Source organism: Artemia sp. Qi Xiang Cuo, chromosome 14 (genome assembly GCF_049724085.1).
Source record: "Artemia sp. Qi Xiang Cuo chromosome 14, ASM4972408v1, whole genome shotgun sequence".
Taxonomy (NCBI): Eukaryota; Metazoa; Arthropoda; class Branchiopoda; order Anostraca; family Artemiidae; genus Artemia; species Artemia sp. Qi Xiang Cuo.
Window position 1 is genome coordinate 41,893,587 of NC_142807.1, and position 21,788 is coordinate 41,915,374.

Sequence of the window (21,788 nt, forward strand, 5' to 3'; positions counted from 1 at the left end):
GACTAAAGACTTTGAAGAGAGTATAAAGGCAGTGTGCAAAAGCCGTGATGATGATTGGTCAAATAACGTAATTCGCCGAATATGTGCAGTGTCAGACCTGCACGCAGTTGACGCCATTTATCACGCAGCCTGTTCTTCTATGTTTTGATTAAATAAGAGCCTTCCAGCCAGATTTGCGACGCAAGAACTTTTTTCAATACTCGAAGATACTGAGCCAGATAAAAAACGTCCAAAAAGGGGGAGGCAGGTCACGATGAAAGATATTAGGCGTTTTTGAAGCTGGCTACTTTTTTCGAAGAAAATGACGAAGAACAGTATACAGTCAGTGAACTTGTGGTTAAAATGGGAGAGCTTTTGAATGGGACAGACCTTGAACCTTACTCTAGCAAGTACTTGAAGAGCAAGCTTCTGGAATATTTCAGTGACCAGCTAGTATTTGCAACTGTTGACGGTAAGGCTGACGTGGTGACATTCAAAGAAAAAGCATCAGCGATACTCCCAAATTTTTATTACTTGGACAAAACCCATAACGAAGAGAGTGAGAAAATCAAGCTTATTAGAGCAGCAGCAAAGATTATCAAAAGTGATATCAAAGGACTGCCAGCACCGAAGGAATCATATATGACCGCAAAGCAGATTTCTTCTGGAGAACAGCTGGAAGGCTCTCTACCTGATAGCCTAATGGTGTTCTTAGATGAAATATTCGTTGGAACCGATATTTCCTTCGAAGTGCTTGCCAATGGCAATTCTATCGTTCAAGCAGCTCACCCGCGTGCCCTCATTTGTCCACTGCAACTAGGCTTAGCAGTGCAACTGGATCACCATTTCAAGTCCAGATTTCTTATTGACACTTTACACAGCCATGGATTCTGCTCCTCCTATGCTGAAGTCCAGAAATTTCAACGCTGTGCATCAGTCTATGATGAATCTAGCCTTGCAGGAGTTACCTCCGCACATGCTGTGCAGCATGTGCTGATAATGCAGATCACGATGTTTACACAATGGACGGAAGACACACTTTCCATCGGTTGGCTCTGCTAGCATCAGTCACGCCTCCTTTCATTAACATCCAATCGCCCATTCCGAGAGTTGAAGTTTCATTAGATGAAGTAAACCAAAAAAGGAAAAATTCCCATCTACCCTTGCCTCTTAAGTGAAACAGTGCTTTCAAAGGTGAAATATGAGATGATCCGTGGCACAAATGTCAAAGACCCGTATGCCTCATTTGATTAACTCTGCGTAGCTACTGGGTTCTTGAATGTCCCAAGAGAGAGTTGGAATGGATTCATGCAGTCAGTTTTCTCTAACCAAATACATCATGAAACGGGACACCATCACAGCAATGCAAGTGTCTTGTTTTTGCCCATGATTGACCTCCCGTCTAGCATCAAATCCTGCCTTTACTCAACCTTGCACTTTGTAGCTTCGCAAGGCAGAACCTACGGATTCAAACCCGTTCTCACATTTGACCAGCCGCTCTGGTGGAAGTCTATGAAGATCCTCAAGTCCAACACGACGAATGAGCTGAGTAGTATTGTTCTCAAGTTAGGCGGTTTTCATTTGATGATGAGTTTTTTCGGATGCATAGGACACCTCATGCAAGGTTCTGATCTGAAAGAGGTTCTGGAATTGGTATACGCGACTGGTGCAGTGCCGCACATTCTTTCTGGAAAAGCGATTTCTAGAGCTTTTCGAGCTCACATTCTCGTGAGCTCGGCCATATATGCTCATCTCCTCGAAGAAGAGCAAGCGACGTTGACGTCTCTAGACATGTATACTGTCTTCGCTAACGTACTGGATGGATACCTCCCACCCGAAGATCTCAGTCATGATCCCCAGCTCAAGCAACTTCAAAACTTTCTCAAGCCGAGACGCCAAGACCTGCTGACTCAGAGAACTGCGAAGCTCTGGTTTCAGTATCTTGACATGGTTGGGATACTGCTTAAGTTCATACGTGCCGAGAGACTAGGCCTGTGGGATTTGCACCTAAAATCTGCAGTAGAGATACTTCTGTTTCTAGTAGCATCTGGACAAAACCTCTATGTCAAGTCGGTCTGGATATACCAGCAAGAGATGGCTAAGCTTCAAACTAGTCACCCACCCACCTTCGAAGCATTTGAATAGGGAGGTCGCACCAATAGAAAATCAGAGCGACGCTAGGCTGGGCTCTCGGCAGATCTTGTCATCGAGTAGGAGTATATGAGAAGTCTGAAAACATCGGGCGGTCTTACAACTGGAGGTGGGATGACAGAACAGCAGAGAGCCATTTGGGTTCTATCAAGACCAGCATGCCTGGAGATCAACCTCTTGATGCAAAATTTGACAAAAATTGGTTACTCGACAAGTGAGCAGCACCGCGACATGAGTTCCAATAGAAAGGAGCGTGACTTCGACGATACCAAGAAGCTCGTTGGATACTTCGGAGAATCTTTTCCGTTCAGAGGTGACAATCAGCTTAGAAACATTGCCAACGGCATAACTTCTTCCCAAGATGTTAATGTTGACGAGGCCGATGTGGCTGGAAAGTTGATTCTAAGTAAGATGACGGGAATAACCTTGAAGGAGCAAGTCTTCAAGAAAAAAGACCAAGTGACCCTAATGAATGCCAAAAAGGCGGGGTCCTCTGTGGTGGCGCACATAGATCCGGCGCTCCTTCTCCAGTGGTTTATAATAGCCCAACGAACTGACCTCCGAGAAGAATACTTCAAGTACGAACTTTGTACGATTCCTCCTTCTCTTTTCGAAAGCGATGGCCTTATGAGAAAAGCAAATAAGCCAGAGCTTGCAAAAGCGATCTTTCAGGCTTGCAGGGTTGAGGCTCGGTCACCCTCAAGTCCTGAGTCTGCGTGTAATATTGCCTTGGATGGTGGTTCTCTTCTACATCGAGTTCCATGGAAGGTAGGGTCAACCTTCAAGGTCATCTTTGCTTCATACGTCCATTACATACAAGCAAGGTACCCTAGTGCGATCGTTGTGTTTGACGGATATGAAGGTGGTCCAGCAATCAAAGATGCTACCCATTTACGTCGAGCAAGGATGGTTGGCCGCCAAGTTTTTTTCACCGAAGAGATGACCCTCTGCATCAAGAAAGAAGAGTTTCTTTCATGTAAGACAAACAAAGGGCGTTTCCTGAAGCTGCTCGGCAACCATTTGGAAGCCGTTGGTTTCCGAATTTTCCACTCGGAAGGAGACGCCGACGTTCTGATTGTAGAAAAAGCCGTAGAAGCTGCTAGTCTTACAGACACAATCATGGTTGCTGATGATACTGACATCTTGGTTCTTCTGATCAGTCGATCAGATTCGCGTTCCGGGCGTTTATATTTATAACCAGAAGCTAAGTTTTGCGGTACTAGTTAAGCGTGGGATATTAGTGAGATGAAGTAGAAGCTAGGATCAAATTTCAGCAATAGGATACCGTTCTGTCATGCCGTGCTGGGTTGTGACACAACCTCTCACCTTTACGGAATAGGAAAGGGCAAAGCCGTTCAGCTGCTACTTTCCAACAAGAGTTTCAGGGACAACGCTGCTATATTTGGCGACAAGATGTTTCAAGCTGCTATATTTGGCCCTGATTTTTCGAACCTGGACACTGCCAGAAAGCTAATCTTTCACAGAAAAGTGAGCAATGCCACCACTTTCGTGCATCCGCAAGAACTGCCACCGACTCAGGCAGCAGCGAAGTACCACTCGCTATGTGTGTACTGCCAAGTTCAAATCTGGCTCGGAAACCCAGTAGACCCTTTACGCCTGGGATGGAAACTGTAGGATAACGAAGTTTTTGCGCCAATAAAAACAGATCTCCCTGCCGCTCCGTCTCAGCTGCTGAAAATTATCAAATGCTCGTGTCATATTGACGGCTGTGATAGTGAAAAGTGTACCTGTAAGAAAAACGGACTTAAGTGTACTATAGCCTGCCGTACCTGTAAGGGAAGCTCGTGCAACAATTCGAAGTTATAAGAAGAAGAACTTAGTGAAGAAGAATAACAGTTAACTGTGATGATGAAAAATCTAGTTCCTACATTTTGATGAAGTGCAATTTTTATATATCAAGGAGGCACACTTGTGCCTCTATAAAGAGGCAACCCACCACAATGTTAAGTGATTTCAGGTACTAGAGGTCGCAGAGAGACGGCAGTGATCGCATTTTGTAGCCCAAGCTCAAACTAAGAAACGTGCAAAATTTCATCCCCCTCCGACTTTATCTTCATGGGGTAAACTGGGCCGGAAGTTTCGACCCTCCCACCACAGCCCCCCTTTAACGTTGTCCGATTGGGCCCGGGAGCTTATCCTCGAAATTTTAGCTCAATCCGATCACTCCTTCCCTGTTTTCAAAAAAACAAATATAGCCACTTAAAATTCATTTCTCTTTTTTTTTTTGTTATCCACGCTTACAGGCCACAGTTGGAAACTGATCCGGGTGAATGAGGACTCATTCGAAGCAGAATTCGACCAGTTAGGGCCTTTTGTTATTTTCAGACCGAAAAAATTATCCCCCGAATTTAAATTTACGAAAAACCTTGTTTTCCTATAAGAACCCGCTATAAGCCGGCTCTTATCGTTTTCCTATAAGAGCCCGCAAGTGATTCTCTGTCCTAGTGGTCACAGAGAGACAGCGGTAATCGCATTTTGTAGCCCAAGCTCGAACTAAGAAACGTGCAAAATTTCACCCCCCTCCGACTTTATCTTCATGGGTAAAAGTGGGCCGGAAGTTTCGACCCTCCGACCACAGCCCCCTTTTAACGTTGTCCGATTTGGCTGAAATTTAGAGGATAAGCTTTCCTGGGGCCTGGGAGCTTATCTTCGAAATTTCAACTCAATCTGATCACTCCTTCCCTGTTTTCCAAAAACCAAATATCAAGTTTTGTGGGGATTTGTTTGCGTCAAAAATAGATTCCCCTTACTAAAAAACAATTACAATTGTGTCTCTTTAGTACAGCGGTCGATACTCCTGACTGTCAGGCGGAAAACCCGGGTTCGATTCACCGTCAGAGGAAATTTTTTATATACTGAATTTAAAGTTTAAAAAAGAAACTCAGTTTCTTTTTTAAATTATTTGAAAAAAACTACGTTTTCTAAAGAGTTAAAGAGGCTGAGTTACAAGGTCGACCCTTAAAACACCCTGTCGAGAAAGAAAAGAATAATACACAATCATCTAACAGTTAGTCAAGCAATAATAAGTAATAAACTGTGCAAAAACGTGCAGAAATTATTTGAAAAAAACTACGTTTTCTAAAGAGTTAAAGAGGCCGAGTCACAAGTTCGAACCTTAAAACGTACAGGGATTAGGAGGTACAGTTGGGGGGCTGCCGCCCCCAAGCCCCCGCTTTCGCAGCCTTTAAAAAAACATTTCAACTGAAAGTAAGGAGCGACATTAAAACTTAAAACGAACAGAAATTATTCCGCATATGAAAGGGGCTGTGCCCTCCTCAGTGCCTCGCTCTTTACGCTAAAGTTTTTATTGTTTAAAAAAAAGAGTTGTGAGAAAGTCAAACTTTAGCGTAAAGAGCGAGGCGCTGAGGAGGGCACAGCCCCTTTCATATGCGGAATAATTTCTGTTCGTTTTTAGTTTTAATGTCGCTCCTTACTTTCAGTTAAACATTTTTTTTTTTTTTAAGGCTGCGAAAGCGGGGGTTTGGGGGCGGCAGCCCCCCAACTGTACCCTCTAATCCCTGTACGTTTTAAGGTTCGAACTTGTGACTCAGCCTCTTTAACTCTTTAGAAAACGTTGTTTTTTTCAAATAATTTGAAAAATAAGATAAAAGCTTTTCTCTGAACACATTAAGTTAGAACCTACCTTGTCTCATGGTGTTTGGCGCTGAGGTGTTTCGTCATTCCTGTTTATTGTTGTTTAGTCTTTTTTTTTCTAAGCTTTTCCTTTACATAACAGAAAAGACTACAAGAACGACAAACTTATTCCGTAGTAGACCTTGATAAACGCTGGTAAGAGTTTTTTTCCCCAAAGACACAGTTTTTTTCCCCTTTTTTTTTTTGCTGATAAATATTTTTCTTTTGATCAGATAACGAAATGAGTATCAGAGATGAATTCAGAGCCAAAAGCTGATCTAAAAAGATGTGTAAAACATTATAGTTTACGTTTTTAATTTTTTTCCCGGTTTTTGAGAAAATAAATAAAAAAACAATTTCGCATCGAGCTAGAGATTTAGATTTTTGATATGTTGTTAAGCATTTTTTTTTTCGGTCCGGATGGTGAAGAAACCATTTCTGTACCAATTTTTTTCTGGTCAAAACTTATTTTTCTCCTACTAAAAGGAAGAAAAATGATCTGGAGGAAGTTGCCACGAAAGGTGATCCTTTACAAACGTATTCCTGATCTTACAGAGTATTATGCATCTTCGCAGGGACTGATTGTGTTTGTAGACGGCTATCAACTCAATGAAGAAATTGCCCAGTTAAATTGATGAAGGACCACTTCTCCAATTTCCTAAATGCCGATGTTGTCGTGTAGACTGAAGATGACCTTGCAAGCCTAGCAGCTAGCACCCAAAAACCGCCAACAGATGAAAATGAAACTGCCTTCACGCTAGCAGAAACCTTTTCAGTGACAAAGTGTTTGAAGAACAATAGAGCTGCGGGGTTATGTTAAATATCAATAGAGCTCCTGAAGAACGTGGATCCGGCGATGCTGTTCTGGCTCCAGATTCTCTTCTCTTTAGTGTAATATACAGAATGGGTCCCAAGGGACTGGTGTGAGGGCGTAGTCGTATCTCTGTGGAAAAGGAAGGGACTCCTCTCAGTGCCAGGAAAGGTCTTTGCAATGGCTCTGCTTGACCGCGGCAGGAACTTTTTGTGAAGTATGAAGTGAATAACAGCCGGGGCTTATGCCCGTGAAGTCCACTGTTGCACAAATTTTTACAGTGCGGCAGCTGGTATAGAAGACAAGATCTCCGTAACGAAGCTTATATAGCCTCTGTGGACTTTAATTCTACCTTTGATTCTGTCGACCGTAAATCTCTATTGTTTATAGTCCGCTCCACCGGAATGCCATTCAAATACTGTCTACTCCTTGAAAAACTATACGAGGAGGCCGATAGCTGCATTCAAGTGAACGGGAAGCGGAGTATGTCGTTTATCATTAAATATGGTATGTGACAGGTGTGCTGCCGAACCAGAATTGTTTAATTGTGTCATAGATCTCGCCATGATTCGAAATACCGTTCGATTGCCCTTTGACCTACAATTTGGAGATCGAGTCCTGACTGTCGTCAATTTCGCAAATGACCTTTCTGTCGTTACCGACTCCATACAAGAGCTAATAGATGCTCTTAATGTCCTACAGAAAGAAGCTGCAAAAGTCGGATTCTATTCTATTCTCTATCGTCAGAAGACTCAGTGCCCTTTAGAGATCGTCCCATATATCTAGACATACAAAGATGCGGGCAAATAAGTCCTCCGTGAGCTCAGTCCTGCTTTACCTGGCTGAGACATGGCCCCTCAAATTCACCGTCTTGAGCACGATAGACGCCTGCCACGCGAAACAACTCCGTTTGAGTCGAGAGGCTTCGATGGGACGATTTTGTGAGTAACGAAAGGCTCCTGGCTCTTACTCACCAAGTGTCATTCTCAACTCAAATTGCCCTGCGAACTCTCGCATGGTTTGGGCATCTACTTTGAATGCCGTCGGTAATCCCTGCTAGAATTATTTCGACCCCACAGCCAATGGTTGGTCATGCCCAAGGGGCAGATTTTGGACCAGGTGGAAGGACAGCCTACAAAAGTTTCTCAACTTGGCCGCCATTGCTGCTGACGAGGCCTCCCTCATAGCAGCAGATGGGTCCTCCTGGAGGAGCAAAATGGCTGCGCTCTGTACGCCATATATCATGCGGCAGGAGCCTTAAGTAATGCTCTGTTGTTACCCTTTTCTGACTTTTTCATGCTATGCTGCCCATTGTTTCTACAGTCTTGACAGGTTTTTACATCTATGGTGCATCATATCACTGTAGTATGTGACACATAGGTGCGCACAAGTCACTTCCTCAGTAAGGGGGGGGGGGTCTGAGGATTTTCTCAAGGGGAGTCAAAACACGAACAAATTTTATTCATATGGCGCTTATTTTCCTCTGGGAGGGGAGGATATCCTTCCCATTCTCCAGGTAGGATATGCTGCATTTAGCTATACGATAAGAAGAAAACTTAAACGTAGGTGATCCTTTGCCCCAACTATGTGCCCTAACCAGGCGCTTGTAAAATAAATCAGTCAAAACACTTCACAATTATAATGCTAAAGTTAAAAGAAAATATAGTTAAATAAAAGATTAAGTCTATTCGTGTTTATGTTAGGGTAAATGATGTAAATTAAGCAGTTTCAAGTTTTGCTCTGACTTTAAACGTAAGGCTTGTAATCCAATGCGTTTATAAGGATTCGATAATGCTCTGAAAATTGAAAATACCTGAAGGTTTGGGAAGTAGAAAACTTCTGCTTGCGCCTGTATTGTAAATAGCTTGAATAAGACTGTTTCAGTAAGCTGTTTATGTACTTTGTTTGGCAGATTCAGTGTTGTCTGATTATTTTTCTACTTTTTCCCCCTAATTTCATTATGTAACAACTTACGATAAACTATAAAATATTGTACTATAAATAATATGCTATAAATTATTAAAAATGTAACGGTGCATAACTGTAAACAGCACAAAAGTGAAACGCTTCGAATCTAAGGCTTTAAACTAATAAATAAAATAAAGACAAGCTTTTGTCAACTGAAAGTAAGGATCAGAATTAAAACTTTAAATTGACAGAAATTGTTCCGTATATGAGGGGATGCCCCTTCCTAAACCCTCGCTCTTTATGCACAAGTCTTAAAGTTCTTTTCTAAAAATATCTCTCATTCAAATTCAATGGCCTTTGTGTTTGGGCTGTGTTTCTTAAGGAAACTTTACTGTAAACAGGGAGGATTGAGGAAGGGGCAGCCCCCCTCATATAGGGTATAATTTCTGTTGGTTTTAAGGTTTAATGTTGCTCCTTACTTTCAGTTGACCAACTCGTTTTGTTTTTATTTAATTTGTGGCTGTTGTTTTTTCAGACCATGCCAAGGAATCTCAGAAACTTTAATTCCGATGGAAAAGTCGCCCCGTAAAAATACGACCCACTCCCCTCACAGAAAATTCCCCAAAAGATTTTCGTATATTTCTCAGCAATAAATAATATATGTGAATAATAGGCAAAATTGCATTATAACTGCCGGTTTCCCAGGGACTAAGGAGGATCATATCATCACCAAAGGCATAGCTATTGAACCTTTCAACTATGCTGAATCAAACTGCTAACTAAAAATTTTGATCGGATGTCATTGGGAAAATGGGGCGTGGGGGGCTAGTTGCCCTCCAATTTTTTGTCCCTTAAAAATAGCACTAGAACTTTTGATATCCGTTCGAGTGAGCTCTCTCGATCTCTTAGTACCATTGCTTTGATACGATCACCCCTGGAAAAAGAACAAATAAACACGCATCCGTGATCTTTCCTCTGCCAAACAATACAAAATTCCACATTTTTGTATATAGGAGCTTTAAAGCTCTACATCAGGGTTGTTTGATATGCTCAATCTTATGGTATAATTTTAATTAAGATCGTTTGTCTTTTTGGGGGTGTTTCCCTCCTTTTTCAAAAATCAGGCAATTTTCCTCAGGCTTGTAGCTTTTGATGGGCAATATTAAACTTAACGAATTTTATGGATTTGGAATCAGCATATAAAGCCAATTATTTTGTATGTATCTGTTGTCATTAATATTCCATTTTTAGAGTTTTGGTGACTTTTGGGCCGAATCGTTCCTTATTTACAGTTCTTTACCATGAACTGTTTGATTTTAGAAAACCCAAATTTCAATTGTGGAAGTCTATGAAATCTAATGTTTAACTCCAGATTAGATTTAACTGCATATTACCCCTTATCAGACAACCCTACTTTTTATTTCAATCTATTATAAAGGAATATCTGTCCAATCGAAAATATATATTGAGTAAGTTTTTTTTAGTAAAGATTTTTTATAGAATTTTGAGTAAGTTTGTTTTATTTTTATATTGTATTTTGCTGATGATGGCTGTTGCATATATAGCCGAAATATTTGCTTAAGTTGTAGTCACTGTGTTGTTCACTTTCTTCACAAATTTCCTCATTATCTTCTCTTGGCATGATGGAAAAGAACTGGGGTCTTTGTCAGTATTTAAAACCATAGTGTATGATAGATATTTAGCGGACATGCGATATGTACTGTCGCCATTATGAACAAGAACTGACAACAATTTGAACCAATTCTAACGTGAAAAAATACATGTTTCCTAGTCACAAAAGCCAAAATCTTGACAACGACAACTGCTAGCATATGCTTAATGTAAATAAATTTGGCAGACTAAATAATTCATGTCACCATAGATACGAGGATTTCTGACTCTTAAGTAATTGTCTGAGTTCGAAAATTTTGGAGAGGGATATTTCTAAAACGCACATTAGTCTTACCTGTATTAAAATATTTGTCGATTATGTGCAAACGAAAAGTGAAATCTACTACTCTGACATAGAAATATGACTTAAATATTCTTTGTTTTTCAGGACCTTTTTGGTTAAACATGATGATTATGACCCATTAGTGGCACTGAAAACCTTCTCTAAGGCTAACTTGTGGTCCTTTTCGCTCTTTGTATCTCTTCGAAATGGGATGCAACATGATCTCATTTTGTCTCTTCTGAGCGAGTCTCCTTCAAGTGCAGTAACAAAGGATTTTCTTTTGTGCCTCTCCGAACCAAGCCTTCAGCCAATACTTCTAGTCAATGGATTATTAGAAATGCATTTTTCTTTTATTGAAGCTTTAATCCCTTCATTGGATTCTGATATATTAAAACGATTGTTTGAGCTTTATAGCTGTATGACTCCTGCCGCTGAAGCTTTTTATAATAAACTTTGTGACATCTGTTGTAAGATGGCTATTTATTCGAATGATCTCTTTCAAGTGCCTCCGTTAAAAGTGACGATGACGGTATCACCAGTAAACTGTGTTTTATCCTGTGGTTATGGAAGTGTAGTGGCTTCATATAACAACGACCTAATTGCTTGGGGAATGGGTCCTGTTGGGACGCTTGATCGAAGTCCAAAATGTGGAGGTCCTGAGTACCAAGGCCAATATGCTATACGTTTTTTTCAGACTTTGAAGCTGAAAATATTAAGTATTGCTTGTGGTAGAGAACATTGTATTGTGGTTACCGATCGTGGAGTTTTTGGATGGGGAGAATCAAAGTTTGGACAGCTTGGTCTCGGTGACATTAGAAGACAGAAAGACCCTAGAAGGTTGGATTTTAAGGAAGATTCAGTAGACGTAGCTGTAGGGATGTATCATTCTCTGTTGAAGACAAAGCAAGGAAGGTTCGTTTTATGAGACTTTCTGTAGTTCCTCGGCCCTGTTCCCTTTTCTTTTCTTTTTTTTCTTTCCTATTAGCTGCATTGCTTTTGGGGCAAGCCTTAGATAAAACAGGGGAAGTTGGAGATTTTAGTAGGCAATGCTCATGTACTGTCTTTTAGTTTGTTCCCATGCTCAAGTGATTACTTGTCTGTAGCGCTTTGATGATTAGTTAGCCAATTAACTATGGATTATAATAACGATAGTATTATTTTCTACGTTACAAAGAACGCAAAAGTTTACTAGTAAGGTAATCAAAAGAGGGACAGGAGTGAGCAGTACAGCCATATCTTAATGTTTATGATCATTAATTGCTGAATCATTTGTATTAATCCGTGGGTGCAGTGCTCGCAGACCCGAACCTTAGGGGAGGTTCCCGGATTATTTCTTTACGCATTCTAAATTAATATGCCTAATAGTTTTTGTAAAGGAAAGTCAGGTTCCCTTTTTTGATTTCTTGTTTTTTGAAAAAAAATATAATTTATCTGCTACAGAATCAAAAAGTATCTAAAATTAGCTTCATTTTTATTGTAAAACTTTCATCTTGTCCTCCATTAAAAGTTGTCAATATTTTCCAGTTTGCACTGTCTTTCTACCACTTCTCCACATTTCTCACAGTAAATGGTGTTTCAGTCTTTTTGATAAGTGAAAATTTCTCTAAAACAAACAAAGAGCCAAGAAAAATTACAAAATAATAGCATAAGGAAATAAACAAAATTCAAGTTAACTAGTCAAGTACCGTCTGCAATTTGTTTACTCCTTAGAACGTGTCACTCCGGGGCCTATAATTTCTTCTTCTTCTCCTTCTTTTTTTCAGTTAGGTATTAAATCTTGTAATCCAAAAATATTTGCTTGAGCATAAGCGGGGTTTTGATCATTTAGCCTGTGTATGGGATTAAAAAGTAGCGTCTATGTATTCCCCATCGATACTCTGCTTATTGTAGATATTTCAGAAGGCAGTTTCTCGTTTAAATATAGCAGAAATGACGACTCTGGTTGCCAGGTCTTGTAAGGAATAAAAACAGAAAAACAAAATCCTGGCATCGAATGTACTGAGTTGCGAACAACTGACAACCTAGTAAATGAACGTAAAAAGTAATTCTGGTTTTGGAATGTAAACGAATCATTTATTTGTGTATATTGAGATTAAAACATTTTATGCTACGTGTTTTATGTTTGATCATACTCAACGGGAAGGCGTCATAACATCTAACCGTCAGGACCACTAACGTCAGGACATCGACAAAATCCATCATAACATCGACGAACAACATCCGTCAGAACTACTAACAGTCATAACATCTAAAATTTTAAAACTTCAGTATTTTGGGGTTTAGGGGAGAAAAGGTACCTAGGTTATGTTAGGTTACGTATTTAATATATGCTATGCTTTACCCCCACCCCCTTGATGTGCACATATATAGACGAAATTTGTTTCTATACTATTATATACTTATTACTATTAAATAAACTTATACATTTTTGTCGATGTCCTGACAGTTAGATGTTATGACGTTTAGTGCTTGTGACGGTTAGTCGAAATGGTAGCGCCCCATACTCAACAAAATTAGGAAGCCTGGAAAGTTCAAACTAAAGATCGGAAAAAACTATAAAAGTACCCTACGTGAAATCTTGTGACGAATGATTAAACAAGATTTAAGTAAAATTGTATTTGCAGCAACAGATTTCCCTTTCCTTCTGGATTTAAAAGAATATCTTTTTCGGCATTTTCATTGGAAAACACATATTTTGGAAAAAAAAATCAATAAAACAAAAAAAGATTCTTATTTTTCCGAAAATACCCACTCTTTTTCACCTTGGATACCTTAATTGACGCCCTGGTCCGCTATACAGGCTTCCCCGTGCAAATCAATCTTTTCGAAAGTAAAGTGCAAATTTTGTTCTGACCTTGGGAAGGCGTAGGGGTTTTGCGCCCAACTTATGTTAATTTCTGCTCGTTTTAAGTTTGACTCGGTTATTTATTGTAATTTCTGTTCGTTTTGGGTTTCATTTATTTATCGATGCTGATTTGTGGTAGTTTCATGTTTGGTAGATTATTTGATTTTATTTTTGCTCATTTTTTGTTTAATGGAGTTCTTTACTTTTCTTTGAAACACTTATTTTGTAGAAATTTTTTTTAATTAATTGTAGAAAAAGCCAAGACAGATGGTTCGAATAATTGAGAGGTAAATCTGGGTAAGCCCTTTTTAGGATTGTATAAAATGATGTCATTTCATTTGTTGATAGATAAGTCTATCTATCATCCATCCATGGGTCATTCCTAGGGCAGAACTAAGGTAGATAGTCATAGAATTAAGGGATGAAAGATTGGATTGACTTTGGGTTGTTGCGTGACGTACAATGTCCACTGGACTTGTATGTAAAATCTTGGACTGAATTTGGTTGGACTTACAGGCAGTGAACAAGTGAAACCTAAGCCTAGTAGGCTCTGCCGCTTGTGGTCTAAAGGGGGAATACCGTGTCATAAATATTGACATATGACCAACAAGTCCCCTGGAATTGCAGGCAAATGGTGAAACTTATAGTTTCCCAGGTGTTTGGTTAAATAGCACGAGTAAAGGGTGGAAGTAAATATGACTCTCTTATTGGACAAACGCTTGTGTGTTAGCTTTTGGAAAGGCAAGCCTGTCTAGAGTCTCAAGCAGGTTGACCAAGAATTTAAAATTGACATAGGACCGTTAGATTGCCTGGAATAAGAGGCAAACAATGCACGCCCGCCTATGGTCTTAGGCAACGGTAAACGGTGGAAGTAAATATGACTCTCTTATTGGACAAATATTTGTATGTTAGCTTTTGGAAAGGCACACCTGCCTAGAGTCTCAGGCAGGTTGACCAAGAATTGAGAATTGACATAGGACCATTAATTTGCTTAAAGCCTTATAGTGAGGCCCCAACTACCTAGTGTCAGGTAGGCAAGTGACCCAATTTATATAACTGAGACATTAGTACTAACAAAAACTTAATTCAATATTAGTTGGACCAACGAGTTGCCTGAAATTGCAAGGGAAATAAGCGTCCAAAACCTAAAAGGGCCTGTCTACCTAGAGTGTTAGGCGAGTGAACTCATTTATAAGCTAAGGCAGTTGTGGTAACAAAAAATTAATTAAATATTGGTTGACTGATACTGAGTTGACTGTCTGTGTTTGTGCCTTTGGTTTGACTGTCTATGATTGTCAAAAAATTAGAGAATTTTGCTAACAAAAAGAAAAAGCCCAGATAGTCAATTTTTGGCAGGGGTGGAAATGTCCAAATTGTGTTTAATATTTAATTAAAAATTTGCAACTGGAACCCCGGTTGATAATCCACATACCTTATATGGGGGGATCACTATAGAAAAAAAAAGTGAAAAATGAAATTTGCTCAGAATGCTGGACTGAGCTGAGGCAATTTATAGATACTATTTGGAAAGTGATTGGAGACGGCGGGCACCCCCTCCCCCGCCGATCCTGAAGAGAAAAGCTTGAATGCTAAGCGGTGGACATGGGCCAGACTGGGATCCCATGTGAAAATGAAAACAATATTGTTGGTATGTGTTTACCGCATGGTTACCACCTGAGCAACGGTCTAACCATTCACGGCTTTAGACATCCGTGAACAAGTGCTAATGCGAGAGAGGAATTTGGGACAATTTTTGGGGGCGCCCACCTGCCCAGAGTCTCAGGCAAATGACCCAAAACTTGAAAAATTTGTGAAAAATTGAAATTTGCTCAGATTGCGGGGCTGAGCTTAGGCAATGAATAATCAGTTTTTAAATTTTGACTTGTCATTTCATTAGAGGCCCTACAGTTCTCCTACAGCCCTGTGGTCAGGAAAATAGCCATAAGGCTTAAAGTCTGCCATACACTTCTTAGCCTCCTTGAAAGTAGTTCAATGAAAGGTTAAGGCCTGTCCGAAACTTTGAATTGGATCTATCTCTTAACATTCTACTTCACTTGCTTAGTGGTAGCACTCATTGTTGCACATTTGGAGAATACTTATTCACAGACTGGGCTCTCAATAAATTGTTGTTTCTGAGCTGATAGGGCTGAGGCTGAAAATGTATGTGGCAAACATTACTGGTGACAGTACTGAAGAAAACGATCGGATCCTTCAACAAAGTATTATTCGTTTTGGTCTCTTTGGTAGTTTTGTCAAAACTATTCATCTAAATGCAGAAGAAATTATTAGCGGGATAGAAGTGTGAATTCTCGCAAGTTCTACTTCCTGGTATTTCATGTGTGGTTAGCATTGGGAGTTTGAAATTGATCATGCTGGGTTTAATTGAAAACTAAGACAGGGAAAATACCAGCCGACATATGGGACATTCCCAACGGCACCTACTTTCCTCTTAACAGTTTTTAAACGCAAATGCAGAGCAGAGGATTTTAACCATCGGTTCTTGTAAAAAAAAAACGTGCTGAGGTGTACCTAAGCCTGTGATTATTTCTGAGAGAGCTGCAAAAAGTCTCAGCGAGAAATATTTGGGATGAAAGTGTGTTTTTTTTTTTTTTTTTTTTTTTTTTTTTTTTCTGATTCTTTGTTACATAATTCGAATTATGCATATTTTTCTGAAGAGAAACAAATATAAACTCTTGAAAATCTATGTTTATTTTGAAACATAGAAAACAAATGATATGTTTCTTTTGAAAAAAAAAAATATAACTGCACAGCATGTGTACTTGACGGAAAATTGTTGCACATGTCAAGAAATCCTGCTTGCCTTGCGTTCTGACAAGAAACGTGTAAAGAAATATGAGATTTTCCGGCTTGCCTGATTGACTAGTTAATTTGTAGTATACCCTTTTTCGAGTTCTTTTTGTGAGCTGAGAGACATTTTGTATGAAATTAAAAGGAAAGCTAGTCTAAATTTGCCAGTCCAATAATCAAATATTAACGTAGCAAACGCATGCACCGGTAACAAAGCATTAATATAAAATTTAAATTATTCGTAGTGTAAAAATATAAGAAGGGTGGCAACGTCTAGTCATCTACAGGTGAAAATCTCTTAAGACCAAGTGCTTAAGAAACAGGTTTACTTGACGCTGTACATCCACTCGTTTGATCTACCTAAGGGAGTGATCAGTGGATTCCTTTGACATAAGGATCGTAAATATTTAGCCTAGAAATTAAGCTAGACATCGAATATGTGGTATATTAGTCTTTTTTGTGCTTGGTGCCACCTATCATTTTTTTTTTAACATTATTACTGTTATTAAAATACAAAGGGCATCGAAATGAAAACATTTTTTGCATCTTTGGACAAATCTTAGGTCTATTCATGCCGGAAAACAGTTATTTGTAATTTTTTTCTAGTGTTTATTTCAAAATTCTGAAGTTTTAGGGCAGCACTACGTTTTCGTAAGTATTGCAGTGTTGAACCGGGAAAATAAATTACCCACTAATTAGTTGGATTTGACAGACGTCTGTAAAGATTCAAACGTTAACAATCCGTTCTTTAAAGGAAAGTTGCACCTTCTTTAGCTGTTTGGTGCCATAGCCTATGTTTTTTTTTTGTTTGTTTGTTTTTGTTTTTTTTTCTTTGATGATTCCTCGCCCACGTTTCTTCTTCTCTCATTTTTTTTTTATGGAGGTTTTGTTTTGTTAAAAATTGAATTCCTTATTTTTCCTAATTTTGGTACTTAAAAAAGCAAACAAAACAATAGGTCGTAATTTAAAACAAAGTAAAATTAGTTTCTTGAAATATGAATAGAACAGACAAGCAAATATATAAGGAAAAAAGGCATCAGAGGAAAAGCTGCATAACAGGAGAAAAATAAATTGGTGCTCTAAGCCAAACAGAAGGAAAAAGTAAAACTAATTAGGTATTAATTTTATTAGTAGCATCATCGCTCATTATAAACATATGTTAAATGAAAATATATAACCCATAAAAGAACAATCAATAAAATACTTATTTGAGATTATCTTTACTTTTCTTTCACTTTCTAGAAAAGTCTGTGTTTTAATAGAAGATGTATTTTTCTAGAGTTTATTCATTTGGTTGGGGAGTTCACGGCCAATTAGGTCATGGCTCATCATTATCAGTCCGAACTCCAAAATTGGTGAAATCTCTATCCAACGTAGAAACTATTACAGCAGGGTACTGTCACAGTGCTGTCTTAACTAGCCAAAAGAAGATTTTCATTTTTGGAAATTCTTACTATGGTCAAGCTGGAATGGGGGAAAGTAAAAATATTTACCTACCTACGGTGCTGGATTTAGCTGACCCAGCGTTAATTTCGAGTGGATATTTCTTTACAATTGTATTAACCTTTGATGGAGATCTACATGTCTGTGGGTCAACTCCAATGATGATAAAAGAGCAAAACTTTCAGCAGAAAAGAACAAGGATTTTAAATGCAAAAAAAAATTTTGAAATGTCTAAAAATATGTGTTTGAATGTTTTGAATGTTTGTGATACTAATGACATTCAGGACAGTGACAAAGAAAAGAGTCTAATTGAAAAGGATTGTTCCGAGTCATGTGAAAGCTCAAAGGATAAGCATAACAACAGAGTATCAGAGAGCTCAGTTACTTCTTTTCATGCTGGAAGTACACATGTAGAATGTGAAGTACAAAATCTTAACATCTCTGAGAGTGGTTATAAAGAATTAGTTGTTATAGATGCCAATTTTATCTCGAATAAAAATCCTGTTATCATTACAAATCAGCATGAGCACAGTTCAAGGTCAACTAATAATAGAGAGTCAAATGCACAAATGTATTGTGATAGTAGAGAATCGACTGAAACTCCTAAGATCACTGTGTCGTATGCAGAAGCTTTAAGGCGATCTGAAAATGAACCTGCATGTCAGGATGTACTTAAAAGAGAGGTTAATGTAACTGGACTGATCCCTAAAGATGATGTACCAAATGAAAAGCTACATTTATGGCCGAGAAGGATGGACCTTAGGGCCTTGGCTGGAAAAAGAATTGTAAAAGTAAGTAAAACGTTACTAACGCTATGCTTGGGAGTAAGATTGTCTCGCATACATTTTTAGGGGGGGCCTCTGCTGCTGGGATTATCCATAGGGAGGGAAGTTTCTGGGGAGTGATTTTTTTAAGGGAAACTTAACACTGGGGGAATTTGCCTGAATTCCTAGAAATTCTTCTTATGTCTTGCTTTCTTATTGCCGACTCAATTTTACGTGTGGAGACGTTAAGTCCTGAGTAAATTTTCACCGGAATTGAATTGTCTAGAGAATAAATCCTTGGGGAGGAAGTATTTTTCCGTGGAGAAGTAGCCAGATTTTCCGGTATTATTTAAAAGACGATCAGAAATTAAATAAAAAACAAGTTTTTTCAACTGAAAGTTAGGAGCAACATTAAAACTTAAAGCGAATAGAAATTATTACGTATATGAGGGAGATTATTCCTCCAAAGCACCTCGCTTTTTACGCTAAAGCTTGAATTCTGTCACAATTCTTTAAGAACGACTCCTGAAACTCTACGTTCGTTTCTTTGGAATAATAAGATGTTTTTTTTTTAAGTACTAAAATACTTTAGTGTAAAGAGCGAGGTGTTGTTGAGGAGTAACCCCCCTCATATACGTAATAATTTGTGTTCGTTTTAAGTTTTGCTCCTTACTTTCAGTTGAAAAAACTTGTTTGTTTTTTTTATTTAATCATGAATCTAAATTGGCTTTTCGTTTTTGAAAAAAAAAAAAAATAGTATGATGGTCACCAGGTTTTACCTGTGCATGAAGGAAAAGAAAACGATATTCATGTTTGAGGTTGGCGTGAATAAAAAGAAACTTTGGAAAGCTCTACGTTTAATAAACAGAATAGACATTTGCTTGTTGAGTGGGAAACTCATTTTGGTGACCCTCCGAATTCTTGTGATGATCCTAAACAACTTTTGTATGTTGATCAAATTTTGAATAGTTCTTTCAATTTTCATGATTTTCTATTTCGTTTGATTCTTAATTGGATGCATGTCATAAATTAAAACCACAATCTTTTAAAAACGAGGATGGGATCCACTCAAATCATTTTAAATTGGCTCCCACTTCTTTTCCGGCTCTTCTTTTGACTTTTTTAATCTTGTCCTTAAGTCTGATAATGTTCCTTTATCTTCTAAGGTTGGGGTTGAAATTCCTTGTCCAAAATCCGGTAAAAGACATCTCCGATCTTGTAATTCTTATATACCGATAAAGAAGAGTTCTATATAATTGGCAATCTTTTTGAATTGTGTATAAAGGATCTTTTCGAACATTTGGATGTTGGGCTTAATCAATTAGGCTTCAAAAAAGGAATGGGGTGTGACATGCCCATTCCACATTTGATGCAATAATTAATGAGTCACGGTCTTCTGGCTCCATGCTTTATCCGCTTTTTATTGATATAAAAGAGCCTGTGACAATATTTCCCATGTTTCCGCTCTTTCAGCTCTAATTAGTGGTAGGATTTCCCTTTCTGTAGTTAGAGTTCTTAAATCCTGGTACCAGGGGCTTCGAATAAAAATTGCTGCTTCTGATTCCTTTATTGCTGTTGTCCGTGGACTTAGACAAGGTCGAGTCTTATCCCCTTGTATTTTTAATATATGTTTGGCGGAGTGTCTTCGTTCATTATCTACAACCCTTAACTGTCGGGGGCGGGACGTGTCTTTTACTGCATATGCCGATGATATTATTTAATTGAGTTGTTCTAAAGCTAGTTTACTTAAAAATTGTTAATACTTTCCCGTCAATGACAATAACCGAGCTGAACTAATTTGCGATTCATTTTCTGTTTCTGTTCTTTATCTGGGGTTACCTTATTGTGCTTCAGCTCGAGATTCACAGTCAATGCCTAATTTGAAATCTTAAAGAAAAAATAGAAATGCATTTGGCTCAATATTACGGCTTCTTGGTATCTATTGCCGCGATATTTTAGGTTATCTTTCTAATTCAGGTGCTCTCCCGCATGTTTCCTATCCTCCCCTTCTTTTTCAAGCTTTTAAAATCTGCGATTTATCTTCAATTCGCCTTTGCTATTTTAAATGTTATAAATTTTTACTCGTTTTTCCAATTTGTTTTAGTAACACTGAATTAGTTTTGAGATTTAAAATTAAAGAGCGGTTAGAATTAGCTAGGATTCAGAAGGAAAGGTTTAATCATAAGTCGGAAAATTTTCTCTTTATTCACAATCTTTTCCTTTCTCCAGAATTTAAATAATTTTAGTTATTTTTTATTTATTTTTTTTTTTTTTTTTTTTTAATTATCCAGTTATGTTATTAAACCTTTTTTAACCAACGCTTTGTTTCGTTTGTTGAAGTATATCTTTGTTGTTGCAATATCATTTATATATTATATACACTCCTTGATTTTGAGAGAAATAAATAAATATCATATAATATGCAGCATTCTTTGATGATATTGTACTGTTCTTGCGGTTTTTTTTTATTTTTCCATGATTCCACGATTTATTTTACGTTTAAAGATTCATTCAAAAGTATTTGAATTAAGACGTGGCGTAACAATAGTTTGTTTATAAGTTTTGCTCGCCCACTGAGTAATATTATTATAGCTCTGATTTCCCATGTACAGATTTTCTTTTCTTTTAAATCTTCTATATCTTATTTTATTTTGACGTGATTAATTTAGATGCTTTTCTTTATTATATTATTGGCCTACTATTATTTTAATGTTTTTCTACTGATCTTAAGAAAAATTTTATTATAGAATATTATTTTGTTTGCTTTGCATATATATTTTTTTTTTCCAAATTTGCGCTTATTGATAATGACCAGTCCTGTTCTCGGCTACTCTGTGGATAATGGGTTGGTTTTTGACTGTTTTTCTTTGGTGCTGGAAACCCATGGAAGGGTTTTGTCCAGCGACATACAGGACAGTGAATGAAGTCGTGCTTGTTAACTCTGGGGACTGTGTTTCAAACCTTGTTGCCTTCTCTCTCAAAGAGTAATGATCCTTCAGGTAATTATAGGCAACAAACTGACATGGCCTTATGCTGTGTTGACCTCGGCGTCTTAGTGCTGGACAAGTTGTTTACTAGTAGTTATAGTGGTGTACCCTCATTCAAGTGTGTTCTTTAATCTGTAAAGGAAGCAGTCCGTCGCCTTTTTTAGTTCCTTTTTTCCTAAACCATTTTTTGACTATTTTACTATAAGTTTTTTTTTTATCTCTTTCTCCCCCTCTTACATTTTTTATTTTTTTATTTTGCCAAATCCTTATAAAATATATCGAGGGATTTAATCTTCAGTGGAATAAGACAATAGCCTGTTGCTTTTATAGCATGACTTTTAATAGAAAAAAAATAAAACTTTCAAAAACTATTTTGTGCTAAATCTTATTCTCAGAATTGTTTAATAACCTTAACTCACCCAAATATTGCTAATGGATGACAGGCACATCAACAAAACACCGAAGCGCATACTTTTTTGTGAGG

At 38.1% G+C, this 21,788-nt stretch overlaps 1 protein-coding gene across 3 annotated transcripts in view; it reads left to right on the forward strand.

The window, feature by feature from the left end:
* Window positions 1-21,788, forward strand: part of LOC148944482 (uncharacterized) — a 98,907-nt gene that overhangs the window by 68,578 nt on the left and 8,541 nt on the right. For all 3 annotated transcript variants that reach the window (XM_089100269.1, XM_089100268.1, XM_089100270.1), the window contains 2 exons: window positions 10,563-11,369; window positions 17,390-18,344. In XM_089100269.1, coding sequence (XP_088956395.1) covers window positions 10,563-11,369; window positions 17,390-18,344 — 1,762 coding nt within the window. The remainder of the gene's footprint in view (window positions 1-10,562; window positions 11,370-17,389; window positions 18,345-21,788) is intronic.